At 34.3% G+C, this 24,878-nt stretch overlaps 2 protein-coding genes across 2 annotated transcripts; both read right to left on the reverse strand.

Annotated features, from left to right (window-relative positions):
• Nucleotides 1-546: 546 nt before the first annotated feature.
• Nucleotides 547-11,439, reverse strand: LOC129952479 (coiled-coil domain-containing protein 25). Its single transcript, XM_056065071.1, has 3 exons — nucleotides 11,268-11,439; nucleotides 11,118-11,209; nucleotides 547-1,068 (listed from the first exon to the last, which is right to left on the reverse strand). The coding sequence occupies exons 1-3, from the start codon at nucleotides 11,338-11,340 to the stop codon at nucleotides 607-609; spliced, it is 627 nt and encodes a 208-aa protein (XP_055921046.1). The 5' UTR covers nucleotides 11,341-11,439; the 3' UTR covers nucleotides 547-606.
• A 7,912-nt stretch (nucleotides 11,440-19,351) lies between these two features.
• LOC129951177 (tetratricopeptide repeat protein 7B) lies at nucleotides 19,352-23,045 on the reverse strand. The gene is made up of 8 exons (XM_056063207.1): nucleotides 22,736-23,045; nucleotides 22,115-22,394; nucleotides 21,946-22,057; nucleotides 20,324-21,737; nucleotides 20,136-20,263; nucleotides 19,954-20,067; nucleotides 19,698-19,894; nucleotides 19,352-19,634 (listed from the first exon to the last, which is right to left on the reverse strand). The coding sequence occupies exons 1-8, from the start codon at nucleotides 22,857-22,859 to the stop codon at nucleotides 19,502-19,504; spliced, it is 2,502 nt and encodes an 833-aa protein (XP_055919182.1). The 5' UTR covers nucleotides 22,860-23,045; the 3' UTR covers nucleotides 19,352-19,501.
• Nucleotides 23,046-24,878: the final 1,833 nt, after the last annotated feature.

The following is a 24,878-nucleotide window of genomic DNA, read 5'->3' on the forward strand; positions in this document are numbered from 1 at the left end:
ATGATGAAGCAATATAAACCATGTGAAAGAACAAATGTACAACATCATGAGGATATAATTATAAATGGAAGTCCTCATAATGGGAGTTTAAACCAATTCTGTACGCTGTACAACTTAAAATCAAAGGAAGATTGTCTACATTTCATTGGTACCTGTCCAATATTCAAAACTTAAAGCTACTTTTTCGGGAAAAACACTCTTACCCTACAAGAGACTATAAACATGCTTAACGAGCATGATTGGAAAACATTAAGTACATTTTTGAAAGATATTTACAAGTATAGATTGTTATTAATAATAGAATTCTATTAAATACAAAACATACACAAATTTAAATATTCTTAATTTTTTTTTGTCAACCTGGCTGACAGCATAGGATCTAAATTCAAAAATTGAAAAAATGAAATGAAATGAATTACTTACTTACTTACCTACTTAATACTTACAGTAAGGTTTTTGATCCAAAACTATGGTTAAATAACAGCAAATACAATGTATTGATCGTTGGTTACTCCTTGAGTTCAAATCAAATAAAAACACATTAAGTTCAGAACGCAAAATGAAATTGAAGTGTTTTCAAGTGTTTATTTTGTATATATCCTTATATTACATGAAATCATCGGAATCATTACCATCATCGTAGTTTGTTGTCATTTTTTCGGCTGTCAATAAACTCTTGTAATTTCTTAATTCTGCTTCTTCAAGTTTCTTCTTCTCTTCCTCTTTCATTTTTTCTTTTTGTTTTCGCAAAATACGCTTCTTCTCTTCTCGCTCTTCAGCGTCACGGGCTTCTCTTTCCGCTCGGAAATCAGGATGGTGTTCAGTTTTAGTTTTATTGAGACGATTGACAATTTCATTAACTCGCTTCTCGATGCGTATTTTCCTTACCAGGTTATCATTATGATAAGCAACTTGACCGGGTTCCATACCTTGTGTTTTTTTTAAATTCTCCCACATTGTGTAAACAACATCGATGTTGTTAATTTTGTTACCTTGAATGCTGTTGGCTTTACAAAGTTGTGCGGCATCTTCCAATACTGATGAAGGAATGTCGTCTATTGTTTGCCCCTATAAATTATCAAAATTAATTTATTCGTTTACGAAAAAAGATGTTTGATATGTTAAGGCTTTCATTTTTAATTTGAGAAACGATTATATTTTACCTTTAGGCTAATTTGGATGGGAATCCGGTAGTTTTATTACTCAAAGTATCTAAGAACACAGGTTCTATATTTCATTACTATTTTTTCTTTTTCTATAAGTACTTTACTTTTTACTTGTTTGTAATCTAAAAAACCTTAGAACACCTTTTTATGGAAATTATTATTATTCTTGAGCTGAATGTGAACAGACTTTGTTACTTAATTATTATTTTAATAAAGAAGCCTTTACAACATCAGAAGTGGGATTAGTTGCAGTTATAAAAAAAACTAATACCATTTTCAGGATATGTCAAGAATGAATAAAAGCGATCTTCTAGCATGGTGTGAAGCCAATAATGTGGAAGTTCCGTTAAGTGGAACCATAGGTCAGCTGCGAGACCTTTATACTGAGCTTATAAAACCTGATGGGATAAGTTCCCAAAATTTCGAAAAGGATGAAAGTACAGAAAATTGTGAAACTTCTGGACATCCCGAGCAACAAGGCGTTCAGCATAATATATTGATTCTGAGTAACACTACCCAATTGAATGACGAAGAAGCTTGTGTTGAGAAGGAAATTCGTTTATTATAAAAACGAAAAAATGCTAACATTACGCAACGAATTAAGATTGTTAGAAGAAGCTAGTTCAAATAATGGCAACAGGTCACAAGTTTCTTTTAAAAATATAAAATATTCTATTTCAGAACATTCTGGGAATGACTCATATGATGCCAAAATGTGGTTGTCGTCTTATGAAACAAGGTTCCGCTGCAGAATTATTCGTTCGTATCGATAACTCCACACTTATAAAGAATTCCGTGCCAAATTTCTCACAAATTTTCATAATTACTCAGTTTCCAATGTAAATGACAAAATGCGGAAAACAACGTTCAACTCTTCAAAATAATCCATCATGGGATATATTTTAAACATGCAAGAACTGGCTTCCCGTGCGAATATCGATGAGAGTCAAACAATTCAATTTATAATAAATGGTTTTCGCGATCGTTCAAATAACATAGCTGTTTTATATCCTGCTTCCAATCTTGATGAATTAAAACAGTTATCTCAGCGTTATTCTCAACTACGTGATATGAATTCCGCTCACGTAAATGTATCTAATTCAATTGATTTAAAACCAGCGACTTCGTCTTGGAAAGAATATTCGAATTAATGTCCTAAACCGAGTCTTTGCTACAATTGTTCTGTTACCTACAAGCTCATTTTTAAAATAACCGAAACCGGGTATCCCTAAAGTATGCACCAAAAAGAAGGCAACACTTAATAGTTGGTAGCAATCGTTGCAGATACGGAGGCGGTAAAGTGGAAATGTTGGTTAGGAAGCTTAGGTTGAGTAGATTTTCTAAGAAGCAACATTTCCACTTTACAAAAAGAGACAAATCCGCGCTGATTCAGAAGCGTGAGATAAGAACTGGGATTCTTGTGTTGGTGAAGTGGAGAACCATCAACGGGATAGGAGCTTTTCTCTATTATATGAAAATAGGTAGTCCGCAGGTTGGCTAGGAAGCCTAGACCTTTTCCAAATATAATAGCCGGAGAGGAAACTCCTCTTATAAAAAGCCCTCAGTCATATGACTTAAAGTTAATCCGAACAATAATTTAAATACATATTCCAATTATCTTTGCAAAAAAAAAAAAAGGCAATTGTTTTGTACGTTGATTTTTTTTTAAAGTTACATTTAGTGTGCGAGAAACTGAGAAGGAAATAATTATCCAACCACCAAGGTAAAATGTCGATTTTATTTGCAATTAGATATATATGTATGTAATATAGGTATGCACGTAGATGCATATATAGAACTATATACATATAAGATTCTGTTCTTTGTGCTTAGATATAAAAGTATTCATTTTTTTTATCAAGCTCCCAAAAGGTATCCTGAAGGATAAGATACCTATATAAATGTTGAATGACAAAGAATCAACAGGATTGCGTGGCCAGATTTAAAATCAGCATTCAGCACACCCCAAGCTATAGAAGCCCGGTAGCCTAGAGTGTCTAGGCGCCGACAAAAACCCCACCGTTAAACATAAGGCAGTTCGAAGCCGATTAATATAATACATATAGTGTTTTTTTAAAGTTAAATTTTTTTTTGTTTTAAAATTAAAAAATTTTCTTAACGAGTAAATTAAATTTGTGGTAACATCATTATCATTAATCAATTACGAAATTTGATAAGATTTGATACGTTCCGCGAAACGTAATATAAAATTTTGTTTGAAGTTAATAAAAGTGAACAATATATATACGTACATATATGCACCTTAATTACCATTCGTCGACCCAGCCTTCCAGCAGCAGTGGCCACTACAGCAGAAGAACGGGGTAAGTCGATTATATTTCCTTTTTTACATACTATATAGGAATTAAAATAAAAAAAAGGAAGATATACGTTCCTATATATAACTTCAAACAAAGGGGGGGTTCCGCATAAAGGGGAGTTGAAATAGAGTTTGAAAGAACAAGAAGTAAAAGAGATCTTGAAGATCCAATTTTTGTAATAAAATCGAAGACGATTCTTGTCGAATCAATGATAGATTTTGTTTGATTGGCGTATGATTGCCACTTAATTTATTTTGTTATGTAAAATTAAATACAAGATTAAAGTATTAAATTAATTTTTGTGTAAAATAAAAATTTAAATTTTGCTACATGCATATACATATATATATATAAACAGTTTATAGATTAAACCATTTTAAAATTTAAATATTTAAATAAAATAGTTTGTTAAATAAAAAGGAAAACTATGGATTATTTATGAAGCCTAAAACCATGAAGATGATAGCATAAGTTTTTTTTCTAAAGGGATGAGGGAGTAAGGGGAAAATGGGGAAGAAGTGTTAAGGAAAAGAAGCCGAGGAATGGGGTTGTTCTTAGCGAGGAAGACAACCAGGTAGGGAGGGTTAAGATAAATATCTCGCGCATCGCTACCACCGGGATGCTAGACTGGATTTATTTTTTTTGTGATGAGTCCTGGGTCGAAGAACCTTCGAAACCGCTGAGCTACGGGTTCAATTAAGCCAGTCACGACCCCACACAGGCAAAGCGGCTCGTTACAGTTCTGGTGTTAGACATTTTTCATTATCTTGTCCCGAACGAAAAAAAAAAACTCCACACATACAAAATTGCCCAAAGCAACCATCAACAAGCCGACAAGTGGCAATTATATATGTATCTCGATTTGGTTCTCATGCTGACCAAAATAACACTAGAAATTCCGAAAAAACTACTCATATTGATGAAATAAATAACGTAAGTGTTAGTTTTATGCCTGGGAGTTCTGTTGCACACTGTAATACATTTGTCTCTCTTTTCGATACCGGTAGTCCAATCAGTTTGATTAAACATTCCGCTGTTCCCAAAGAAGTGCAGTTTGGACCCATTCAGCCAATGTACACATTGACCACTTTGGTCCTTTTCCGTCTATTCGTTCGAAAAGAAAGCATATTCTAGTAATTGTAGATGTATTTACAAAACATGTGAAGCTTTATCCTGTAAATTCCACTAGTTTAGATAAGTACTTTCAATATTTCAGTCGACCTAGAAGAATTATTAGCGATCGTGCTACGTGTTTCACCTCCTTGGAAATAAGTTCTTATTTTTTTGATAACAATATTGAACATTATAAAGTAGCAACAGCGTCTCCACAGGCTAACGGTCAAGTGGAGCGTGTAAATCGAGTCTTCAAGTCTATGCTTGCAAAGCTTGCCGAACCCATTCAACATTTTGATTGGACAGAAATGTTAACAAACGTTAAGTATGCTATAAATAATACTGTGCACTGTAACACCGGAAAAACTCTTTTCAAGTTACTAAAGGGTGTCCCAAAATTAACGCAAGATTTGAATTTGCCGCCATTTGTGCAGTGAAGTGTTGGCAACCCTGAAAAAAAGCAATTTGACAGCTAACAGTATAGGGTTATTAAAAATGGAGCGTTACACGATAGAACAACGTGTCTTCAATATTAAAGAATATTTCAAAAATAGTGAAAGAAATATGGTCGGAATAGTGTTTTCACATTTTCATCTTGATGGCTTTGTCAATCGCCAAAATTGCCGCATTTGGGGTTCAGAGAACCCACATGTTATTGCCGAAAAACAAATGCATCCATAACGCGCTACTGTATGGTGTGGATTTTGGGCTGGAGGCATAATTGGGCCATATTTTTTTGAAAATGATGCTGGTCAAGCAGTGACTGTTACTGGTGCTCGATATCGCGACATGATTACACAGTTCTTTCTGCCAAAATTGGATGATATTGATGTGTCCAATATGTGGTTTCAACAAGACGGTGCCACATGTCAAACAGCCCGTGAATCAATTCAATTACTGCATGAGACATTTCCAGGACGTGTACTCTCTCGTTTCGGTGATCAAAATTGGCCTCCGAGATCGTGTGATTTAACACCATTATACTTCTTTTTATGGGGTTATTTGAAATCACAAGTCTATGTCAACAAGCCCACAACCACCCGTGCATTAAAGAAGGAGATTCAACGCTGCATCAACGAAATTCAGCCACATTTATGCAGAATGGTCATGGAAAATTTCAACAAAAGAGTGCGCTTGTGCATGCAAAACCGTGGAGGCCATTTGTCCGATGTGTTATTCCATACATAACCCTATCCTATGTACTTTACGAGTCAATCAAAATATAACTATCAAAAGACTAAAAACGGCGTTTTCTATTTAATTCAAATCTTGCGCTAATTTTGGGACACCCTTTATATGGGGTAGATCAGCGGGGTCCTAAAGTTGATATCCTTACTGAATACTTGAATGAAAAGTTTGAATCTTTTGATCGTGATTTAGACGGAATACGTGAAAAGGCTTCCAAGCAAATTGAAAAATCTCAGCAACGAAACTCAGAGTTGATTAAAGAGAAAAATTCGGCCACACACAAAATTCTCGGAAGGTGAGTTTGTTGCAATTAGAAATTTCGATTCAACTATTGAAACAAACAAAAAATTGATAAATACGTTTAAGGGCCCATATAAAATTCATAAGGTGCTTCTGTATGACAGATTTGTAATTAGGGACATTGAAAATTGTCAACTTACTCAATTGCCATATTACGGTGTTATATGCATGCACCAACTCATCTGCAAAATATGGTCGGAAGAAAGCATGCCCGATGAGTGGAATCTCAGCATAGTATGCCCGATACATAATAAGGAGATTCTCTAAATTGTGCCAACTACAGAGGCATCAGTCTCCTTAACACTGCGTATAAGATCCTCTCTGCCGTATTATGTGAACGTCTGAAGCCGTTCGTCAACAACCTGACTGGTCTTTATCAGTGTGGCTTCAGACCAGGAAAGTCCACTATCGACCAAATATTCACACTACGGCAGATCTTGGAAAAAACCCAGCAACTTCAAATTGATACCCACCATCTCTTTATCGATTTTAAAGCCACGTATGACAGCATCTATAGGGAAGAGCTCTACCGAGCAATGTCTAGTTTTGGCATCCCTGTCAAACTTATCCGTTTGTGCAGAATGACGATGGAGAATGCACGCTTCTTTATCAAGGTCGGAAAAGATCTTACCGATGCATTTGATGTCAAAAAAGGTTTTAGACATGGCGATGCACTGTCATGCGACTTCTTCAACATCGTTCTGGAAAGAATTGTGCAAAACTCAACCGTCAACACTTGAGGCACAATCTTCCAAAGGTCCATCCAATTAGTTAAGGACTTTGTCTACCTAGGCACCGCTATTAATACAGACAACGACACCAGCGCTGAAATCAAACGAAGAATAACTCTTGCAAATCGCTGCTTCTTTGGACTTAGAAGGCAATTGAATAGTAAAGTCCTCTCTCGAGCATCTAAAATCACCATCTATAAGACACTCATCATCCCGGTTCTCATTTATGGCGCTGAGGCCTGGACCCTTTCAAAGAAAGATGAGAGTGTCTTAGGATGCTTTAAGAGAAAAATTCTTCGGGTGATTTTTGGTCCAGTACGCATAGATGGAGAATGGAGGAGAAGATTTAACGACGAACTGTACGGGCGTACAGCGACACTGACCTAGTTAGCAGAATTAATGTCAAACGGCTTAGATGGCTAGGTTATGTAGAGCGGATGGCCATCAACGCTTCAGCCCGGAAGGTCTTCGAATCCAATCCCGAGGGACGGCGCAGTAGAGGAAGAGCGCTACGCAGGTGGGAGAGGACCTCAACCAACTTGACGTGTTAAACTAGAGACAGCTAGCTGGCTGGAGACGCATGTTGGTTGAGGCCCAGGTCCGCCCCGGACTGTAGCGCCACCTTAAGTGAGACTTTGTTACTTAATTATTATTTCAATAAAGAAGCCTTTACAATTCACTACAATTAAATAGAATACAAGCAATTATATATCTCAATTCAAGAACTAAATAAATAAATTCTAAATGACAAATCCCTGGAATTTTGTTCTGTTTTCTCTACTTCCTTATTCTTAATAAAATAATTGAATTGAATTTAAAAACTGTGCATTGTTCGAAGTTAAATTTGAAGATCATCAAAACGGGGGTAGTATGCTTTTAATCAAATGACGTCGGTAGCTTTTCCATGATTTGACTAAACTATTGTTCTAAAGACCGATATAGTAGGCAACGGCGGCTGTACCTTAAGTGCGCTCGTGCGCTGAACACCCAATTCAAAAGATTCTATATTTTTATATTACCATATAAATATTTGTTTTTTACTTTTAAACATACAAAAACATAAAAAAAATCAAATTTCCAACTATGCCTCAACAATTAAAATGAAAATAAGTTTTATTTTCCCTGTGAAGAAAAATTCTCGTGCGCTTCGGCGAGTGCTTGTATAACTTGTATGAGTTACATGCTTATAGGCCTGGCGCGTGAAACAAAAGATATTTCATTGAAATATACCGATTAATGAGTCTGCTCTCGTGCGCCGCACGAGCTGATCGAAAATTGCAGAATTAAACAGAGCACCCGTTCCATGTTTGAAATTGTATGTTTAAAGCTGGCAAGGATGACTAGATGACTATTCATCATATTCATAGCAGCTGTATTATGTTCTGTGCCGCGTTATTAACTTCCCATAGGAAGTTATTGTAATGGGTCCGTTTTGTCAAATTGAATATGTTGACATTTCTCGACGTTTCAAGGTCCCTAGAGTCGAAATAAAAGGTTTTTAGAAAGATGTCTGTGCGTGCGTGTGTACGTACGTTCGTACGTTCGCAACATTTTTTTCGTCGTCCATAGCTCAAGAACCAGAAGAGATATCGATTTCAAATAAATTTTGTTATACAGATAATAAGGCAAAAAGATGCAGAAAGGGCTCTTAAGAAAATTGCGTAGATGGTTTTTTTAACAATAGCAGTTTGAAAAAAAGGTGAAAAGTTTGGTTAACCCTAAATATCTTACAAACAAAATACGCTAGAGACTTGAATTAAATTTTATATAATAAATTGTAACGTGATATCAACATTTTTTGAAAAAAATCCATTTAACGGTTTTTTTATAAATCAAAATAAAACTGAAACAAAAAATTGTCACCTCCAAAATTTTACATCAAAAATGATTTCATCTCTTAAACCATTTTGTGCAACGAAGAATAGTATTTTTGACGTCTGATAAAATTTTGAGAAAAATTTAATGGACAGTTTTTTTTTTATAAAAAATAAAAATCTAAAAAGAAACATTACTCAAAGTTGGTAAAAATTTATTATCGATTCAAATATCTTTTGAAAAACATGAAATTTAGGCTTCAAACTTATTTTTCTTAAAAGAAATATTTTTTTTCAACATTCTGAAAAATGTTGAGAAAAATCTAATTGACAGCTTTTTTACAAAAAATAAAAACCTAAAAAAAAATTAATAAAAGTTGGTAAAAATTGATTTTCGACTCAAACATCTTTTCAAAACTTTGACATATTGGCTTTTATTTCCTTTTATCTTTCAAAAAATATTGTTGTCAACATTCGGTAAAATTTTGAAAAAAAATCGAATTGAATGTGTATTTTGTCACGTCTTATCGACTGTGTTAAGTTTTGTGGTGCATTTCAAATTGGCTTTGCGAGGTCACGATGAAACAATTGAGTCAAATAATTCTGGCTTATTTCGCGGATTAATAGACTTTGCATCAGAGTTGGATACAGTCATGAAGGAGCATCTCACATCGTCTACAGTCTTCAAAGGTACAAAAGTGTAAGTCAAAACAAAAGCGTACAGAAATTTTTGCCAGCCTTCAAGCTTTTCCAAAGTTTTTTACGATCTCCGAAGCGTACAGAGATTTTTAAAAATATTGTATGAAAGAAAATTACAGCTCCTCCGCAAACGAGATGGATCTTTAATTGACGAACGGTTAACTCAATACATAGGTACATATAGCTTTTAAAAGAATGCATGGCCACCATTATAGAAACGGAAAGGGATACAAATTCTATAAATCAAGCTGATATGCTACAAAGATATTTAAACGATGATACTTTTTTATATTGGCTTAATTTTTTTCAATCTATTCTGCCACATATTGAAATTTTATTCAAACAATTGCAGAAAAGGAATATTGATTTGGTATAAAAAAATATATTAATGATTTTGAAAACAGTATACAAAGCGTACGTAACACGTAGGTTAACTTGAAGAACCTCCGCAAAAAAGGTTTAAATCGGCCATCTCTGTCATAGCAAAAGAAGTGTCGGATATAATTATTACTCAAGTGAAAGATAGATTTAATTTTTGTAATCATTTGATTGCGGCTAAATTATTTTCCTGTGAGAACTTTAAAACATACCGTTCTACTTTTCTCGATAAAGATTTCAAGATCACAGTTTGCACTTACGAACTCTCTGCAATATACAATCGCGACGATTTCATCAGTGCAAATAGAGCAGTTTCAATTTTAAAATTGTTTCATAATAATGACCTCTGAATCATTTTCAGAATCAATGCAACTACTTCGAATTCTGTGCACTATACCAATGACGTCGGTAGAAAAGGAGCGATGTTTTTCGACTCTGAAAAGAATACAAACTTTTTTGCGAAACACAATGTCTCAGGATCGATTAAATGCACTTTCTGTGCTAAGCATTGAAAAAAAATGTAACAAACAATACCCGATTTCAATAAAAAAGTGATTGAACATTTCGCTTACGAAAAATGTCGTCGCATTGATTTGATGTATAAAAAATACTAAAAAACCAATATATTTTATTTAAATTGTTTTTTGTTGTCAATTTTAATCTTCGAACTTTGATAACAGGAAAAGTGCACCACCAGTTAGAAAACTCACCAGCCGCCACTGATAGTAGGTGTATATTAGTCCAGTAAATTAAAGGTTTTAACTAGGAATGTGTTCTAAGGATTGTGTAAAAAGTCTCGTAAAATCCCGTTTGTGCGAATTTAGTTATAGACCGTCAAAGTTCCGAAAACCGCATTTTCGTGATTATCTCCGTTCTTATACCTATACGTCCAAATTTATAGAGGTTGTCAAGTATACAATTTTTTAATTTAGACGATCAATCGTTTCGAAGGCAGATTATCTCAAATTCCGAGGTTGATTGGTTCACTTTATTTTACTGGACTTTATGCACGAATTGAGCTTAAATTTCAGAGCGCAATAAAAACGTTTTTGTTTCGTCTTTGATTACAATTAAACTATTCTCATTACCTTGAAATATCCTTTCTTGATTTTAGTTTGGAACAAAGTCATCACTTTAATAAGAGTTAATACATTTTTACATTTACAAAACCACATGAATATAGGTACTTTAGTTATAATAACCATAGGGATCTGTAGTTATCAAAACTTCAAGACTCCTGAGATCAACCAAAAGCATAATAAATGATTATCTCCATTTAATTTTCCAGCACACTTCGAATCTGACTTAGTAGTTTATAAAAATTTACCAAAATTTCGAGTAATTCGTATTTCGAAAGATCAATGTGGACTATTGCAAAATATTAAGTTTTTGAGTCTTCTTACTTACATTTCTCAAGCGCAAATAAACGTGAGCTGAAGAATAGTTATGAACATGGAACCAAACGTCCTCCGGCCATCCCCATCTAATAAGTTCTTCATCTAAGAAATTAAAAAATAGTAAACAATTGACCATCAACGAAAAAATGTTATAGTTTACTTTCGTATTTATCGGCGCCCATAAATATTTCTAAGGGCGGTGACACGACATTAGAATTAAAGAAGAAAACCATTTCAACATAAGTCTAGATTCTGATTCTGATGTGAAATTCGGCGAAATTGATGAGCCAATATCGAGCACGCTGCGAAAATCAAATACATTAATACAAATGCATTACATACCTATTAATCATTTAAAGTCTAGATAACTTTGCATTCCATGGCATCTGTCAAAAATTATAAACAAATAAAAAGAGTGGAATAGAAATATACTTCTTTCCAATGGAATTACAAAGTTTGTTTTAATTTCCAAGAACTGATTTTTTATTGTAAGGCCCCGTTTATATCGGATGGTTGGCAAGTTGTAAGCCTGTAACACATTTAATGGTGAAGTGAAATTAACTAATTTATAACTAGTTTTACTCCTGTTCGGACGCCTTTAACTGTTTTAATTAACGAACTTTCTTCTGTTTTTTTTTTTTGCAGGTAGGTAGGGGTCTCAATAGAACATGTCTTAAATATTAATATTAATAAATTTTCTTTTTCGGACTTAACCCTACTTTTTTTTGTATTTAATTTTTTGAGTGTAAAACAATTTTTCTGTATTGATAATACGGCGTACTAACAGCTAGGTATGTAAGGTCTGCAACCCCCCTGGTTGGGATCACTATAGGATTTGGGGTGCTAGTTTGGGTATATGAAAATACTTTTTGCATTTGAGCACTAAAATCAAAGAAATCTCCAACAAAAAAGGAAATATGGCAACACTGAACAAAAAACAGGGAAGAATTGTCAAAATGAACCATTTTTGCGTGTTTTGTATGTAAAAAAGTGAACTTTGAAAATTAATTTAAAATAGAAACAGTTACTATTCATTTGCACATATCTATCAAATTAAAAAAAAACAACAGGCTATCAGTAAGACCTCCGGTGTCATATAATCTATAGATAAGGTGTTTATTTTCTTCGCACTACGATTTTCTTAAATGATATGGTTTATTATAAACTAGATATGGACTGCTTGTCCATTTCAATTTCGTAAAAAAATCACGAACCGTTTTCAAGATGTCGAATTTCAAAAAAAATTTAAACATTTGAAAAAAAACGATGACATTTTTGATCAAATATTATTGAGGCAGTATAAAAGCTTGAGGTTGTTGAGGAAACTTAAAAACAAAATAACTGTTCTATGGGTAGTACATTTCTCTAAGAATCCAAAAACATTGGTTTTATATTGAAAGAATTCAAATTATGAAAAGGAAATTCGAATTTGTAATGGTACTAATGTTATTTTAAGCCTTAAAGCACTATTTACATGAGCACGAACAACAACGATTTTGATTTTGACATTTCATTCACATGAGAGTTAAATTCGTCGCGAATGAACAAAAACAAAAATGATTTTTATAGGTTAAGTACGCGTGATTATTTTATTCGTTGCGAGTGTGGATAATGTGGAACGCGAATAAAGTTTGACAGTTGGTATGAACTACGATTTTGTTCGCTACGAATAAATTTGTTTTCTAAATTTATTAATATGTGATACTAAAAAGTAAAAGTATGCATCATAAATCAAATGAAAACTATATTGCTATCGTTTTGTTAAGAATTTGTGTGGAAATATGTCTCCAAACGTATATAAAATCACATTTTGTAATTCATTCGTCGTTCGTTGATCGCGCTCATGTCAATACTGCCTAACACCATTTTTAAAACACCTTACTATTTAAATTTGAAGTCAATCGACCGAATGCTTTGGGCCAAAATGAGAATGAAGGGGCCAAAACAGACAGACTTACCACTTTTTTTTACTTCTCTACCATCGTAATGTCATGTTTGATTATAGTCTCGAGTTCGAAATTTTTTATGAATGCAGAATGTGCCATAATATAGTCCCATATGTTGCAAGTAAAATTGCCATTTTGTAGGTTTAGCGGAAAAATATAAATAATTTCCAAAAGTTAAAAAAGAACACTTAAAATATTTAAGTTTATTTTGTTTCAAAAATTTGAGGAATTACCGATTACCGATTTAAATTCCTTAAGTCACCAGGATCGTTTTCTATAGATTCTAAAGTGTTGTGTTACATCTTGTCGCAAGGCAAGAGGTTGAAAAGATTTGGAAAAGGTTAGGTGGGATTGTCGAAATCCGGGGCGGCTGTTTGCGGTGCACGGCGTCAGCTTGCCGGACGGGGGACCTTGCCTCCGTAATTCAACATCGCCCTGCAAGCAAAAACATAAATCACGCCAAGGAATAATCTCTTTTTCCTACCTCATTCTTATCCTAACCTTCCTCTTCACCCACCTCCTAACCTCCTCTTGCCTCGCAACAATCTGTTATTTAAAGCACAGTTATCGCTATCATTGAAATTAATCCGGAACACTTTTTTAATGAATATTTGCGCAGTTTTTTTGCTTTAAACGTATTTTTTCTATTTTCCGAACGGACATTAATTTCCCTGAACAGCTGATACTCTTGTGTTCAAAAATGCAATTTTGGACTGATTTCTGTTCTAATTTGACAGCCATTTTTAATGATCGCCATAAACGACCTGGAAAAAAAAATGTCATTGATGAAAACCAATAGTAGCTATACCTAGCTGCTAAGAAATTGGGCAGGTTCAGACGATATAAGGGACTTAAAAGTAATGCAAGTTTCTAATAACTGATTGGTCAGCAGCCAAAAAACTTAAAACTAACTTTAAAGTTGGCCAAGAAAAATCTTAACAACTATCAAAATCAAAAAAAATCAAATGGGGTGGCGCAACAGTCCGTTGTGAACCAGGGCCTAGTGACTTACAACTCTCAACCATTCCTGTGTGCGAGTACTGTTGTCAGGAATGGAAGGGACCTACAATTTAAGGCCGAATCCGAACGGCTAATTTGAGAAAGCACTTTTTCATGCCAAGAATTACTCTTGAAGGAATTGTCAATTCCTCGCAAGAGGCAGTACCCGCGGAAATTAATTTTTTAAATTAAGGTAGCACAGGCAGGGATTGAACCCAAGACCCCTTGCATGACAGTCCAACGCACTAACCATCATGCCACGGGTACTAAAGGGTGATTTTTTTGAGGTTAGGATTTTCATGCATTAGTATTTGACAGATCACGTGGGATTTCAGACATGGTGTCAAAGAGAAAGATGCTCAGTATGCTTTGACATTTCATCATGAATAGACTTACTAACGAGCAACGCTTGCAAATCATTGAATTTTATTACCAAAATCAGTGTTCGGTTCGAAATGTGTTTCGCAGAAAATCCGCTTTTTTATCGACAAATTTTGTTCAGCGATGAGGCTCATTTCTGGTTGAATGGCTACGTAAATAAGCAAAATTGCCGCATTTGGAGTGAAGAGCAACCAGAAGCCGTTCAAGAACTGCCCATGCATCCCGAAAAATGCACTGTTTGGTGTGGTTTGTACGCTGGTGGAATCATTGGACCGTATTTTTTCAAAGATGCTGTTGAAAGCAACGTTACGGTGAATGGCGATCGCTATCGTTCAATGCTAACAAACTTTTTGTTGCCAAAAATGGAAGAACTGAACTTGGTTGACATGTGGTTTCAACAAGATGGCGCTACATGCCACACAGCTCGCGATTCTATGGCCATTTTGAGGGAAAACTTCGGAGAACAAGAAATGGACCGGTAAATTGGCCACCAAGATCATGCGATTTGACGCCTTTAGACTATTTTTTGTGGGGCTACGTCAAGTCTTAAGTCTACACAAATAAGCCAGCAACTATTCCAGCTTTGGAAGACAACATTTCCGAAGAAATTCGGGCTATTACGGCCGAAATGCTCGAAAAAGTTACCCAAAATTGGACTTTCCGAATGGACCACCTAAGACGCAGCCGCGGTCAACATTTAAATGAAATTATCTGTCATGGACCAATCTAACGTTTCAAATAAAGAATCGATGAGATTTTGCAAATTTTATGCGTTTTTTTTTTTTTAAAGTTCTCAAGCTCTTAAAAAATCACCGTTTACAAACAACTATCAAACCAAGTTAAATTATATACAGTTGCTCATGTTTTGCAATTTATATTGCAGAGAATTTTGGTACCCAAATTGAATTGATTAGAGAAGCATCGCGCGGTAGAGTCGGTAATTCATGGTATGTGGTCTGGCCCCCGAAATCGTGCGATTTCGTGGATTTATGTGTTTAACAAAACTTTGCCTAAGTTATTTATCAATAATAGTTTAGTTATTGGCTCAACTTTCCATTACAGCTGCACGAATTTTTACAGGTTTTTTTTTTTAATCTGAAATACATACAGTTGTGTCAATAAAAATAGCAGTTCTGGTCAGATTTTATTAGATTGTCAGTTATTCAAATGACGGAAATTCTTACAAAAAAATTAACATGTTACTTGCATCTAACGGTCTTTCGTTTTCATATTAGAGACTTTTAGCTTGAAGTTATACTCTACTTTTCCCGGTGAACACACATTATTAATTTCAAACTCTCTAGATATAAAGTGTTCATTTTTTTTTTTTTATAATAAACACACACTCAAGGGGATATTACTACCCTTATTATGCAGATGCACAGTGTGAGCACTAGGAAGAGGAGAGAGGGTTTAAAAGGAGATGTCGGTGCACATTGGTTTTGAATTCCTGAATATTGCAATGACTAGGAAAGACAGAGTGTGGTAAGGCATTCCACATTCGCGTAGTACGGCTAAAGAACGAATCTCTGTATTTGACAGTACGACCGAAGTTGGGCTCGAGGGTATACTGATGAGCATTCCTAGAAGCGCGAGTATTACGGTTGAACTGTTTAAGGGGAGGAATGCAACTGGCTATTTCACTAGAGCATAAGCCGTTAAAATAACGGTAAAAAAGGGTCAGACAAGAGACCTTACGACGATGTTCAAGCGAAGTAAATGAACTTATGATGATATTATCACCTATCAATTTAAATGCTCTACGTTCAATACTATTCATTAAAAAATATCAGTGCTTTTGATTTTATATGTAAAAAGTGTTAAAAATTCAATTTTTTTAATTTTTTGATAAGTATATATTTCAATATATAAAGTTTTAGGTGTTTGTAACATACTAGCATATAAAAAATTTACAAAAAATGAACTATGGGACGGTCAAGACACTGAACCGAAGAAATTCGAAAACTGAAAACTGAGTTTGGAGGGAAAAACCTACCAAAATATTCAAGACAGGCAGCTCAGCAAAAATGACCAATAACGCCTTAAAATGGCAAATAAACCGAAAATGCGAGGCCCAAAAAGGATGACTAATGAAAGAACTGACAGAAAAATTGTTCAGCTGGCAAAATAGAACCCTTCCATAGGCTCTGGGAAAATAAGAAATGGACTTCAACTGTCTGTTAGCGCTGTCACAATACGAAGACGTCTTTTAAAGCGAAGTTACCAGCCCGAAGTTCACACAAGGTACCATTCTTGACGAAAAGGAATGTGGATTATGGAGTTTGCTAAAGTGCATAGAAAATGGGCAAAAGAGAAATAGAGGAATGTTCTGTGGAGCGTCTTTTTTGGATCCAAGGGTCGTCGAAAATATGTGAGAAGACCCCAAAATGCAGCAATCGATTCACGGTACACTATAAAAACAGAGAAGCATGGTGGAGGAAAAATTATGATATGGGCTTGTTTCTCATACTAACGGACCGGGGCTTTTTATCCCATCGGGGGTATAATTGATTCAACCGAGTATGTGAAAATTATCGAGGAGGTTATTTTACCCTATGCTGAAGAGGAAATGCCGTTGGTTTGGGTATACCAAAGAGACTATGACCCAAAGCATATGTCAAACAATGCAAAATAATGGTTTGCGCAGAAGAATTTATCCTTTGTGGAGTGGCCCGCTCAATCTCCCAACCTTAACCCCATCGCAAATTTGTGGGGGGATGTTAAGAACGTAGTTCATAAAGCACAACCCAAGAATTCGAAAGTATTGTGGGAAGCAGTGCGTCATTCGTTGAACGCAATACCAATCGAGAGGAGTCAGGTTTTAGTGGGCTCGATGCCACGTAGATGCAAAGCAGTCATAAAAAAAATGGTCATGCAACAAAGTACTAATTGTAAGCTAACAGTATTTGTATACTTTTATATAACTTTTTAAAGGTTTTTTTACTTCTTAAGTAATAAATCCAGTACTTTGTCATGCACTGCTATTTTTATGAACAGCCATATATTTAAAAAACAATTTTACTGTGACAAAACTAACAGTAAAAAATCGATAATACTTATTTTCTGTTGTTATGAATAAAATATTTTAGTATGTTATTAGAAATTTAATGAAATATTTTATAACGTTGATATTGAAGGCCTTTTTGTTTTATTTGGAGAGCACTGCTATTTTTAGGAACACAACTGTATGTATGTACCGTATCTTACATAAGTATAACCGCACTTAAAAAAAAATGAATTGTATAGAAAACCTAGGAGTGACTCCTTACTATTTTTTATTGAGTTACATTACTGATCAAGGGAATTGAGTAGAAAATAAAGTATCGTTATTTCCTCTCCTGGTGTTTAAAAATTAAAAACAGATTTTGATGTATAGCAAAAATATAACCGCATTTTTTTTTTGTTATAAGTTCATTTTTAACAAAAAACTAATATGCAATTTTGTTGCTTCTATTTTCCACCAAGCTAAAAATTCTTTTTAGCATACTATTCACTAGATTTTTTAATATGGAGTCGTCTATAGAGTTCCATTCTATCACAAATACCTCTGGCAGCTCAGCAACACTAGCAAATTGCCTATTACAGGCATACATTTTGCGGGTTAAAATTCTTCAAAGATTTTCGATGCAGTTGCAATCTGGAGAACGTGACCGCCACTCCATCAAATTAATGTTGTTCGATACGAACCAATCCAAACTTTGACGACTTACATGAATTGGGGCATTATCTTGCTGGAAGACATGCTCAACTCGAGGAAATCTTCTTAAGTAAGGTACTAAATTCTCCTCAAGGACCGAAGTAAAGTCAGAACTGTTAATTCTATTATAAGTGAAGGCAAGTGCAACCTTACCACGCTCGGGAATGCCCCCATACATACCATACAGCTGCCACCACCAAAGTTCCTCTTGAGAACCAATTTTTTTTCTTTCCTCAAAGTGTATGCTAATATCCGCTAAAACCATCTGGTCCATCAAGATTAAACTTTTTTTATCACTGAAAATAAACCAATAAATAACGGTACTTTACTTTCTTCTCAATTTGCTTAATCAGTGATGCCAATGCCAGTGAGCCAATCACATTTTAAGTTTTCGATAAAACCCATTTTGCGATAATACTTATGCAAGTTACTGTATATATGCAAATAAATAATAATTATCGCAATTTTAGAGCGAGGAAACGTTTATTTCTATCGCCTAAATATTTTAAAAGTCGACCCAGTTTTACTTATCATCGAATCTTGGATTGATTAAGATCGTTTGCAGTGTAAATAAATTATACTATTTTTTAAATATTGGAAATTGTTTATTATTACAACGGATAAGTAAATAATTTGTGGCCCCAGAAATAGGAGAATAAAAATATAAGTTTCAGTTATTCAGTCTCTCGGCTGTAATTTTTTCGAGGCCTTTTTCCCGAAACTATTTTTGAATCATAATGGCAAACCCTTACCTTTATAGTACTAAATTCTTGGCCATAATATTAAATTATATTGAAAACCACTTGTCTAAAAAAAGTTTATTACATTGAAATCCATACACAAATCAAGAATTTGTTTAGTGTATATGGATAGGTACACAAAAAAGTCGGTCTAAAGCTTGAAAGGTTACTAAAGTAACCGCAGCTTATTAAAAAAAAGTTGGCATGGCCACTTAATAAACGCTTTAGACAAAAAAAACTTTGTTTCAGTTTTAAACCATTTTCAGATTAAAAGGATAACCTATTTCCCATAGTTTGAAGATTGAAGGAGAAGAATAGTAGTTGAAAGTATAGTTTTAATTTAACTTAACTTTGCCTACGATATTACGTTAGACTAAGCTAAATACAATTTCGTGTAGTTAAACTCTTAAGTTGCTTAAATTGTGCAACAGAAAACCAACAAACAGGATAAAATCTCAATAATTTAATAAATGGCTTGAAATTCGTTCAAAACAATTTTTAATAAATAAATATTTAAATAACATTTAATAATTTGACAATAAAAATTATCAGGCGTCTAGTAAAAAACGATTTAACGGACAACAATGGAATGGAAACAACATTCTTTTATATTTACACAATAATAAAGAGCTTAATCAAAGGCTAATGTCATTGAGGTAAATGGAAGCACAGGACACGATGGTTCAAGCTGCAGGGCCGCAGCTATACAGTCGGCTGAGACAGCAAAATCACCTAAGGAGTCCATTACTTTTCCTAAGCTATACCTGCATTAACATAAACAAAAAATATAAATAAATGCACTTGCAAAGAACCGCAAAGAAACTTACCATATTTTTGGACAATTTGGATCAAGTTTTGTTGCGTCTTTTAAGACTTTTTCGGCAAGACGAGGTTCACCTAGAATGTGATGAATCTCTCCCAACACTCGCAATGCATCAGTGTGATTTGGATTAGCAGCAACAGCATTTATTAAGCATTGTTTTGCATCAGCCCATTGCTGTAGGTATATGCAAATTTGACCACGCTAAAATTTAAAGTTATTAGTAAGGCCTTAAATACATACATTAGCAAAAGTCAATTCACCATAAACATAATTTGGTAATATTGCGGATTAAGCTGAGCTGCCTCCTGGACACAGTGTAATGCCTCATTTGGTTGTTCAATTGATAGATAAACATCAGCAAGTAAAAGCCACATCTAATATAGTAATTAAAAAGCTTTAAAAAAATAATATGTTTCGTTATATTAGTTTTACGGAAGTATACCCTAAGTTGAATAACCCAAGATTTATGATTTCCCATGCGTGGACTAAACGAACTCAATGAACTAGCAGCTTCACTCAGGGCTTGTTCCACACGATTTACTGGTATCAACGATGTCGCATATATCGAATCTAAATTAAGTAAAGATTAACGTACAACCTTGTTTTTACTTTAACACAATTTTAAAATACTTGAATCTTTGTCCGACATCTGAGAAATATGAACATGTACAATACTTCTCGTATCAGATTGTTTTTCCAACTCATTGTTATCAAGTCCGGCAATCTGGGTTTCATAAATTTCCCGCCAAATATTTAACATTCTTTGAACAGTAATGAGGGAAGTTTCTGCATCTTCTAAATACAATTGTAAATGGGCTTTTACATGAAGCAGGTTTAAGTTATCAGGAAATTCATTAAGAGCATTCTCCACAACTTCTAGAGCTTCCCTAGGCCGCTTACTTGCAGTGAGCAAAAGAGAAAACAAGTGTAAACTGGGTGCATGTTCTGTGCGCAAGGAAAGGGCATTACGGACATGTACTAATGCTTCTGAAATATTGTTTATTAAAGCATACTGAAGAGCTAGATAATATTCGCCTAAATGATCATTATTATCGGCTTGAACTGCTTTTTCAAGCGCTTCAGTGGCTAGTTTCTCATATTTATCGCGTTCGGATTTCATGTTTGATACAATAGCAAGTTGTTGGTAGCCTATTCCAACGTACAACTGTGCCCTTGTATTTTTATACCCTTTCTGTTCATTTCGTAAGGCTTGTTGGGCAAATTTCAAGCCCTCCTGAAACAAACCCAGTGACTCGTAACATAGACGTGAATTCATCAAACAAGAAAACGGATCAGTAGGAGAAATCTTAGAAGACTCTTGTAAAACACGCAATGCATGCATGTGTTTCCCTGCTGACATTAAACTTAATCCATATTGCCGCCACACGTGCGATTCGGCAAATGAAAATTTAAGCGCCTTTTCGAATGATTCGTTGAGCAAGTAAACAAGACCCCATCGAACGGCGGCCAAAGTAAGAAGATCATAAACAGCTGTAGCGTTACCCATTGCATGGGAGCGAGCTGCACGGAATTCTGGACTTTGTGAAAGCACTGTATCGCGAACAGCTAATGCTTCTGCTACAAGTAACAACAGAATTGTCTCTTCGTGCTGATTTTTTGGAGTAAATTGAATACGATGAGAATACATTCTTGGTTTCCACATGTTTTTCGCTTGATTATTACCCCTTGATCTTCGTGTGTTGAAGGGTGGTGAATACAAGGTCCCAGAAACTCCCCGAAGCAGAACCTCAGCCAATTGGCGTGAAAGTGTGAGTCGAAGTGATTGCGTAGTTCTAGTTTCAATAGCATTTAACATAACTCGATATCTTTCTATTGCTTCTTGAAGTTTCCCAGCCTTTATGAGTACAATAGGAGCACGCTGTAACGCCATTTCGAGAATAGCACCCATTCGACGGCCAGGTTCTCCAGCAGCAGACCCAGCACTGTTTACATTTGTAGCATTAACTGCGGATGATAATGAAGCTACATCTTGCTCCTGAAGGTAGAGTAATCCCAAATCAGTAGCACGTTCGAAGCAGTTTATCTAAAACGATTTAAATAAAATAGATGTTATTTTTAAGTTATATCTATTACTTAAACGAAGAAATACATTATTTTTAAAACCTTAGAGTATTTAAAATAGTAATAAAAGAAATTTTCAATAGTAGAGAAGATAGCTACAATTATGTAAGATATAATGTCTTCTTTGTTAATTGTAGGTACTCTAATCAAAAAGTATTAACATACTTTACCATTTCAGACTCTCTTTCTGATTTCTTAAACTTCGATGTTGGTTTGCTTATTTGATTTTCCAAACAAAGACCCTTAATCGCATATGACTCCGCCAGAATTTTTAGACTTCTCCTGCAAAATGTATTCAAAATTAATGTTTAAATATAGATTCGAGCTTAAGTAACAAACAATGTAAGTTCTTTTTCGGCTAGTGTATTTAGTTCGGCCTTGACAAAGTTCTGTAAACTTTTTTCGTACTCCCCACATGCATAGCATAACTTTGCTAGCAATAGATATGCATCCAGGGCTATTCCAGCTTTTTGTCCATTTTCTCCAGTCACCAGCGTTAAGTGTTTTTTGGCCTCCTGCAGACAGTTTCTTGCTTTAGCAAAGTTACTTTCAGTTGGACTGGTCTCTTCGAGATAGAGTTCTAAGTGAGCTTCTCCAATCAAAAAATTTGCCAAATGTTCTAAAAGATTAAAGCTGAACTTAAATTTAATGCACCCAAGAACAGTATTTAATAATATTGGAATAGGCACATACACAAAAAGAATAATAATGTTGACAGAAAACATATTTGTAAGGGAGATAATATGATTGTAACCTTAATTAGATTTTATCACCAAGAACTGAAATAAAGCTCATGAACAAAATAATCCCCATTAAATCTCTCTTTACGATAAATTTGTAAATTTAGCAACTGAAGTAGTAATATACACATAAGTCGGAAACAACTAGTCATTTATATGTTTTCTACTGGAGTTTGGATTTGGACAAAATGAGGGCACTTTTATTGAATTAATATTTTACCATTAACGGGAGAACCAACTTTTAGTTCTTCTGTTAGTTCCATTACTTTTTGCCATTTTCCTTCACTTCGACAATTTTCGATTAGAGCCTCAACTTTTACTGTATTGCGTAGTCTCCCAGTCATTTTGTTCAAAACAATATATATTTTATTGATTCGAAAAAAGGTTTACTAAAGTCGACCAAAATTTATATAGTTGTTTAAACTTTTACAATTTCTATGTTTTTATTTTGATTTGATAACCACAGCGGAATGAATCATTTTTGCGAATTGCTTTGAAGATAGGTAAAAGTATTTTCTTTTACTATACTATTGATTAATGAATGTACCTCAATCGGATTGAAATCAGATTTCGCGATCCGGTTTCATGGGATCCAATCGAAAATATGAATGCATACAACAATCGACTAGTTGAATAATCGAATTCACAGCTGTTTCTTATACCCAGTTTACATGGAGAATTTAATCCGAATTTTACCAGGACTTAGCGCCGTATATACCTGGATCGGATCGAAATAGGATTAATTAATGTGTATGTCATTGGGTAGGTTCAAAAGATATAAGGAAGTTGAAAGTAACTGCTGTAACAGAATGAGATGCAGTTGTAGCTAAAAAAATCGCTATAGTATAAGCTGTCAATAAAAACGCTCATTATTGTAGCAAAGGTCGCCCACAATGGTGTAGCGCAGGGCATGTTCAACGCATATGAAATTTATATTTGAACTGAATTTGTATGGTAGAATACTATAAAAAAGTTACAAAACCAGAAAAAATTCTAAAACGCATTGAACGCTCCCAAAAAAAGTGAAAAGTCAAAGAATGAAATGGGTTTCCCCCATCTGTCATCTCAAATGTAGCTCAAATGTAGTTGAGTCAACTTGCGCTGCAGCTACTGCTATAGCTACAGCTACAGCTTCTCATTGTGTCGATGTATACTATTTTCGTATCAGCAGCAGCTACTTAACTATGATTTACTTGCTCGAGTATACCAACTAATTATTATCTAGAAAAAAACTCCTTACACAGGTCGGTCATAATTTTTGGCATTGTAAAGAAAAGACTATTTTCCTTTTCCAATTTGACAAGTAATCTTTTTGCAATAAGCTTTAAATACAATTTTGCATCAAATAAACAAACAAAAAGGTTATGAAGTTAAGTTTTAATATTTTAGCATTAAGTTAATTTTTTAGCAGCTGTCGTTTGAGCCTACACATTGTCAACGTTTTTAGCTCGCTTTTTGTGGGTGTAAAAATGTATTTTCTTTTGAAAATAGAAATAAAAGACTATATATATATATACTATTTTCGTATCTTTTAACTTTGACAGTGCTACAGGCAACAGCTACAGCTACACCATTCTGTTCAAGCAGTAAGGCAAGTTTCAGATACTAGAATTAGCCAGCTGCATTCCAATTTAATTGGAAAGTTGAATGGAATGATTGTCAAGAAAAATCTCCTTAGCTATTAAGAAAAAATGGCAGTTGATCAAGTTCTTTCATTCAACTAAAAGCTGAGCTTTATTACTCTAAGATTTATTTCTTTCCTGCACAATTACATTTAATGTTTTGTGTAAAATGGTTCCTTGTCAAATTGGAAAAGAAATAAGTAATTTATCCTTACAATACAAAATATAAATCGCCTTGCCTTAGAAGTGTTTTGTAGACAATGATAATCTTCATATTTTTTGTACGATGAACTTAAAGTAGAGGTTAGTAAAGTAAAATTCCAAGATTGAAATTTATGACACTTGAAAAAATAACTAGCTAACGTACGTCCAAAGAATGCAGTTGACTGCAAATGAAGTTTATTATTCTATTTGGACCTATCTATTGACATCAGGCAGATAGGGTATCCGGATATGTTTTTGTTAGTGTAGAAGAACATCTGAAAGAAAGAAATCCAAATGTGTCAAAACTAGGTAAATCAGTAAACAAAATATGTTATAAATATTGTTTGTTCTTTTATTAAATAGTCTTTCATTAGATAATCTGAAACTAAATGTCAATCTGCTTTTTGTGAACTTTTGAAAGTTATTTTTATTTTTTGCCAACTATCACAATTTAGGTATCCAACTCAAATTCACTTATCCAGGGTAGTCTATTCAACACAAAGTCTAACATAGCCTTTGGGCAGGTCCAGACGACAT

The sequence above is a fragment of the Eupeodes corollae genome, chromosome 3 (genome assembly GCF_945859685.1).
Source record: "Eupeodes corollae chromosome 3, idEupCoro1.1, whole genome shotgun sequence".
NCBI classification, from domain to species: Eukaryota; Metazoa; Arthropoda; class Insecta; order Diptera; family Syrphidae; genus Eupeodes; species Eupeodes corollae.

What these genes read in the sequence shown, in the direction of transcription:
- LOC129952479 (XM_056065071.1), bottom strand. Translation starts at nt 11,340, where the DNA reads ATGGTTTTCTTCTTTAATTCTAATGTCGTGTCACCGCCCTTAGAAATA. An exon ending in GGGCGCCGATAAATACGAAA is followed by an intron (nt 11,210 to 11,267) that starts GTAAACTATAAC and finishes TTAATTTCTTAG; the next exon opens with ATGAAGAACTTATTAGATGG. An exon ending in TTTATTTGCGCTTGAGAAAT is followed by an intron (nt 1,069 to 11,117) that starts GTAAGTAAGAAG and finishes GATAATTTATAG; the next exon opens with GGGCAAACAATAGACGACAT.
- LOC129951177 (XM_056063207.1), bottom strand. Translation starts at nt 22,859, where the DNA reads ATGACTGGGAGACTACGCAATACAGTAAAAGTTGAGGCTCTAATCGAA. An exon ending in AGTTGGTTCTCCCGTTAATG is followed by an intron (nt 22,395 to 22,735) that starts GTAAAATATTAA and finishes TTAATCTTTTAG; the next exon opens with AACATTTGGCAAATTTTTTG. An exon ending in CTTGGGTTATTCAACTTAGG is followed by an intron (nt 20,068 to 20,135) that starts GTATACTTCCGT and finishes TTACTATATTAG; the next exon opens with ATGTGGCTTTTACTTGCTGA.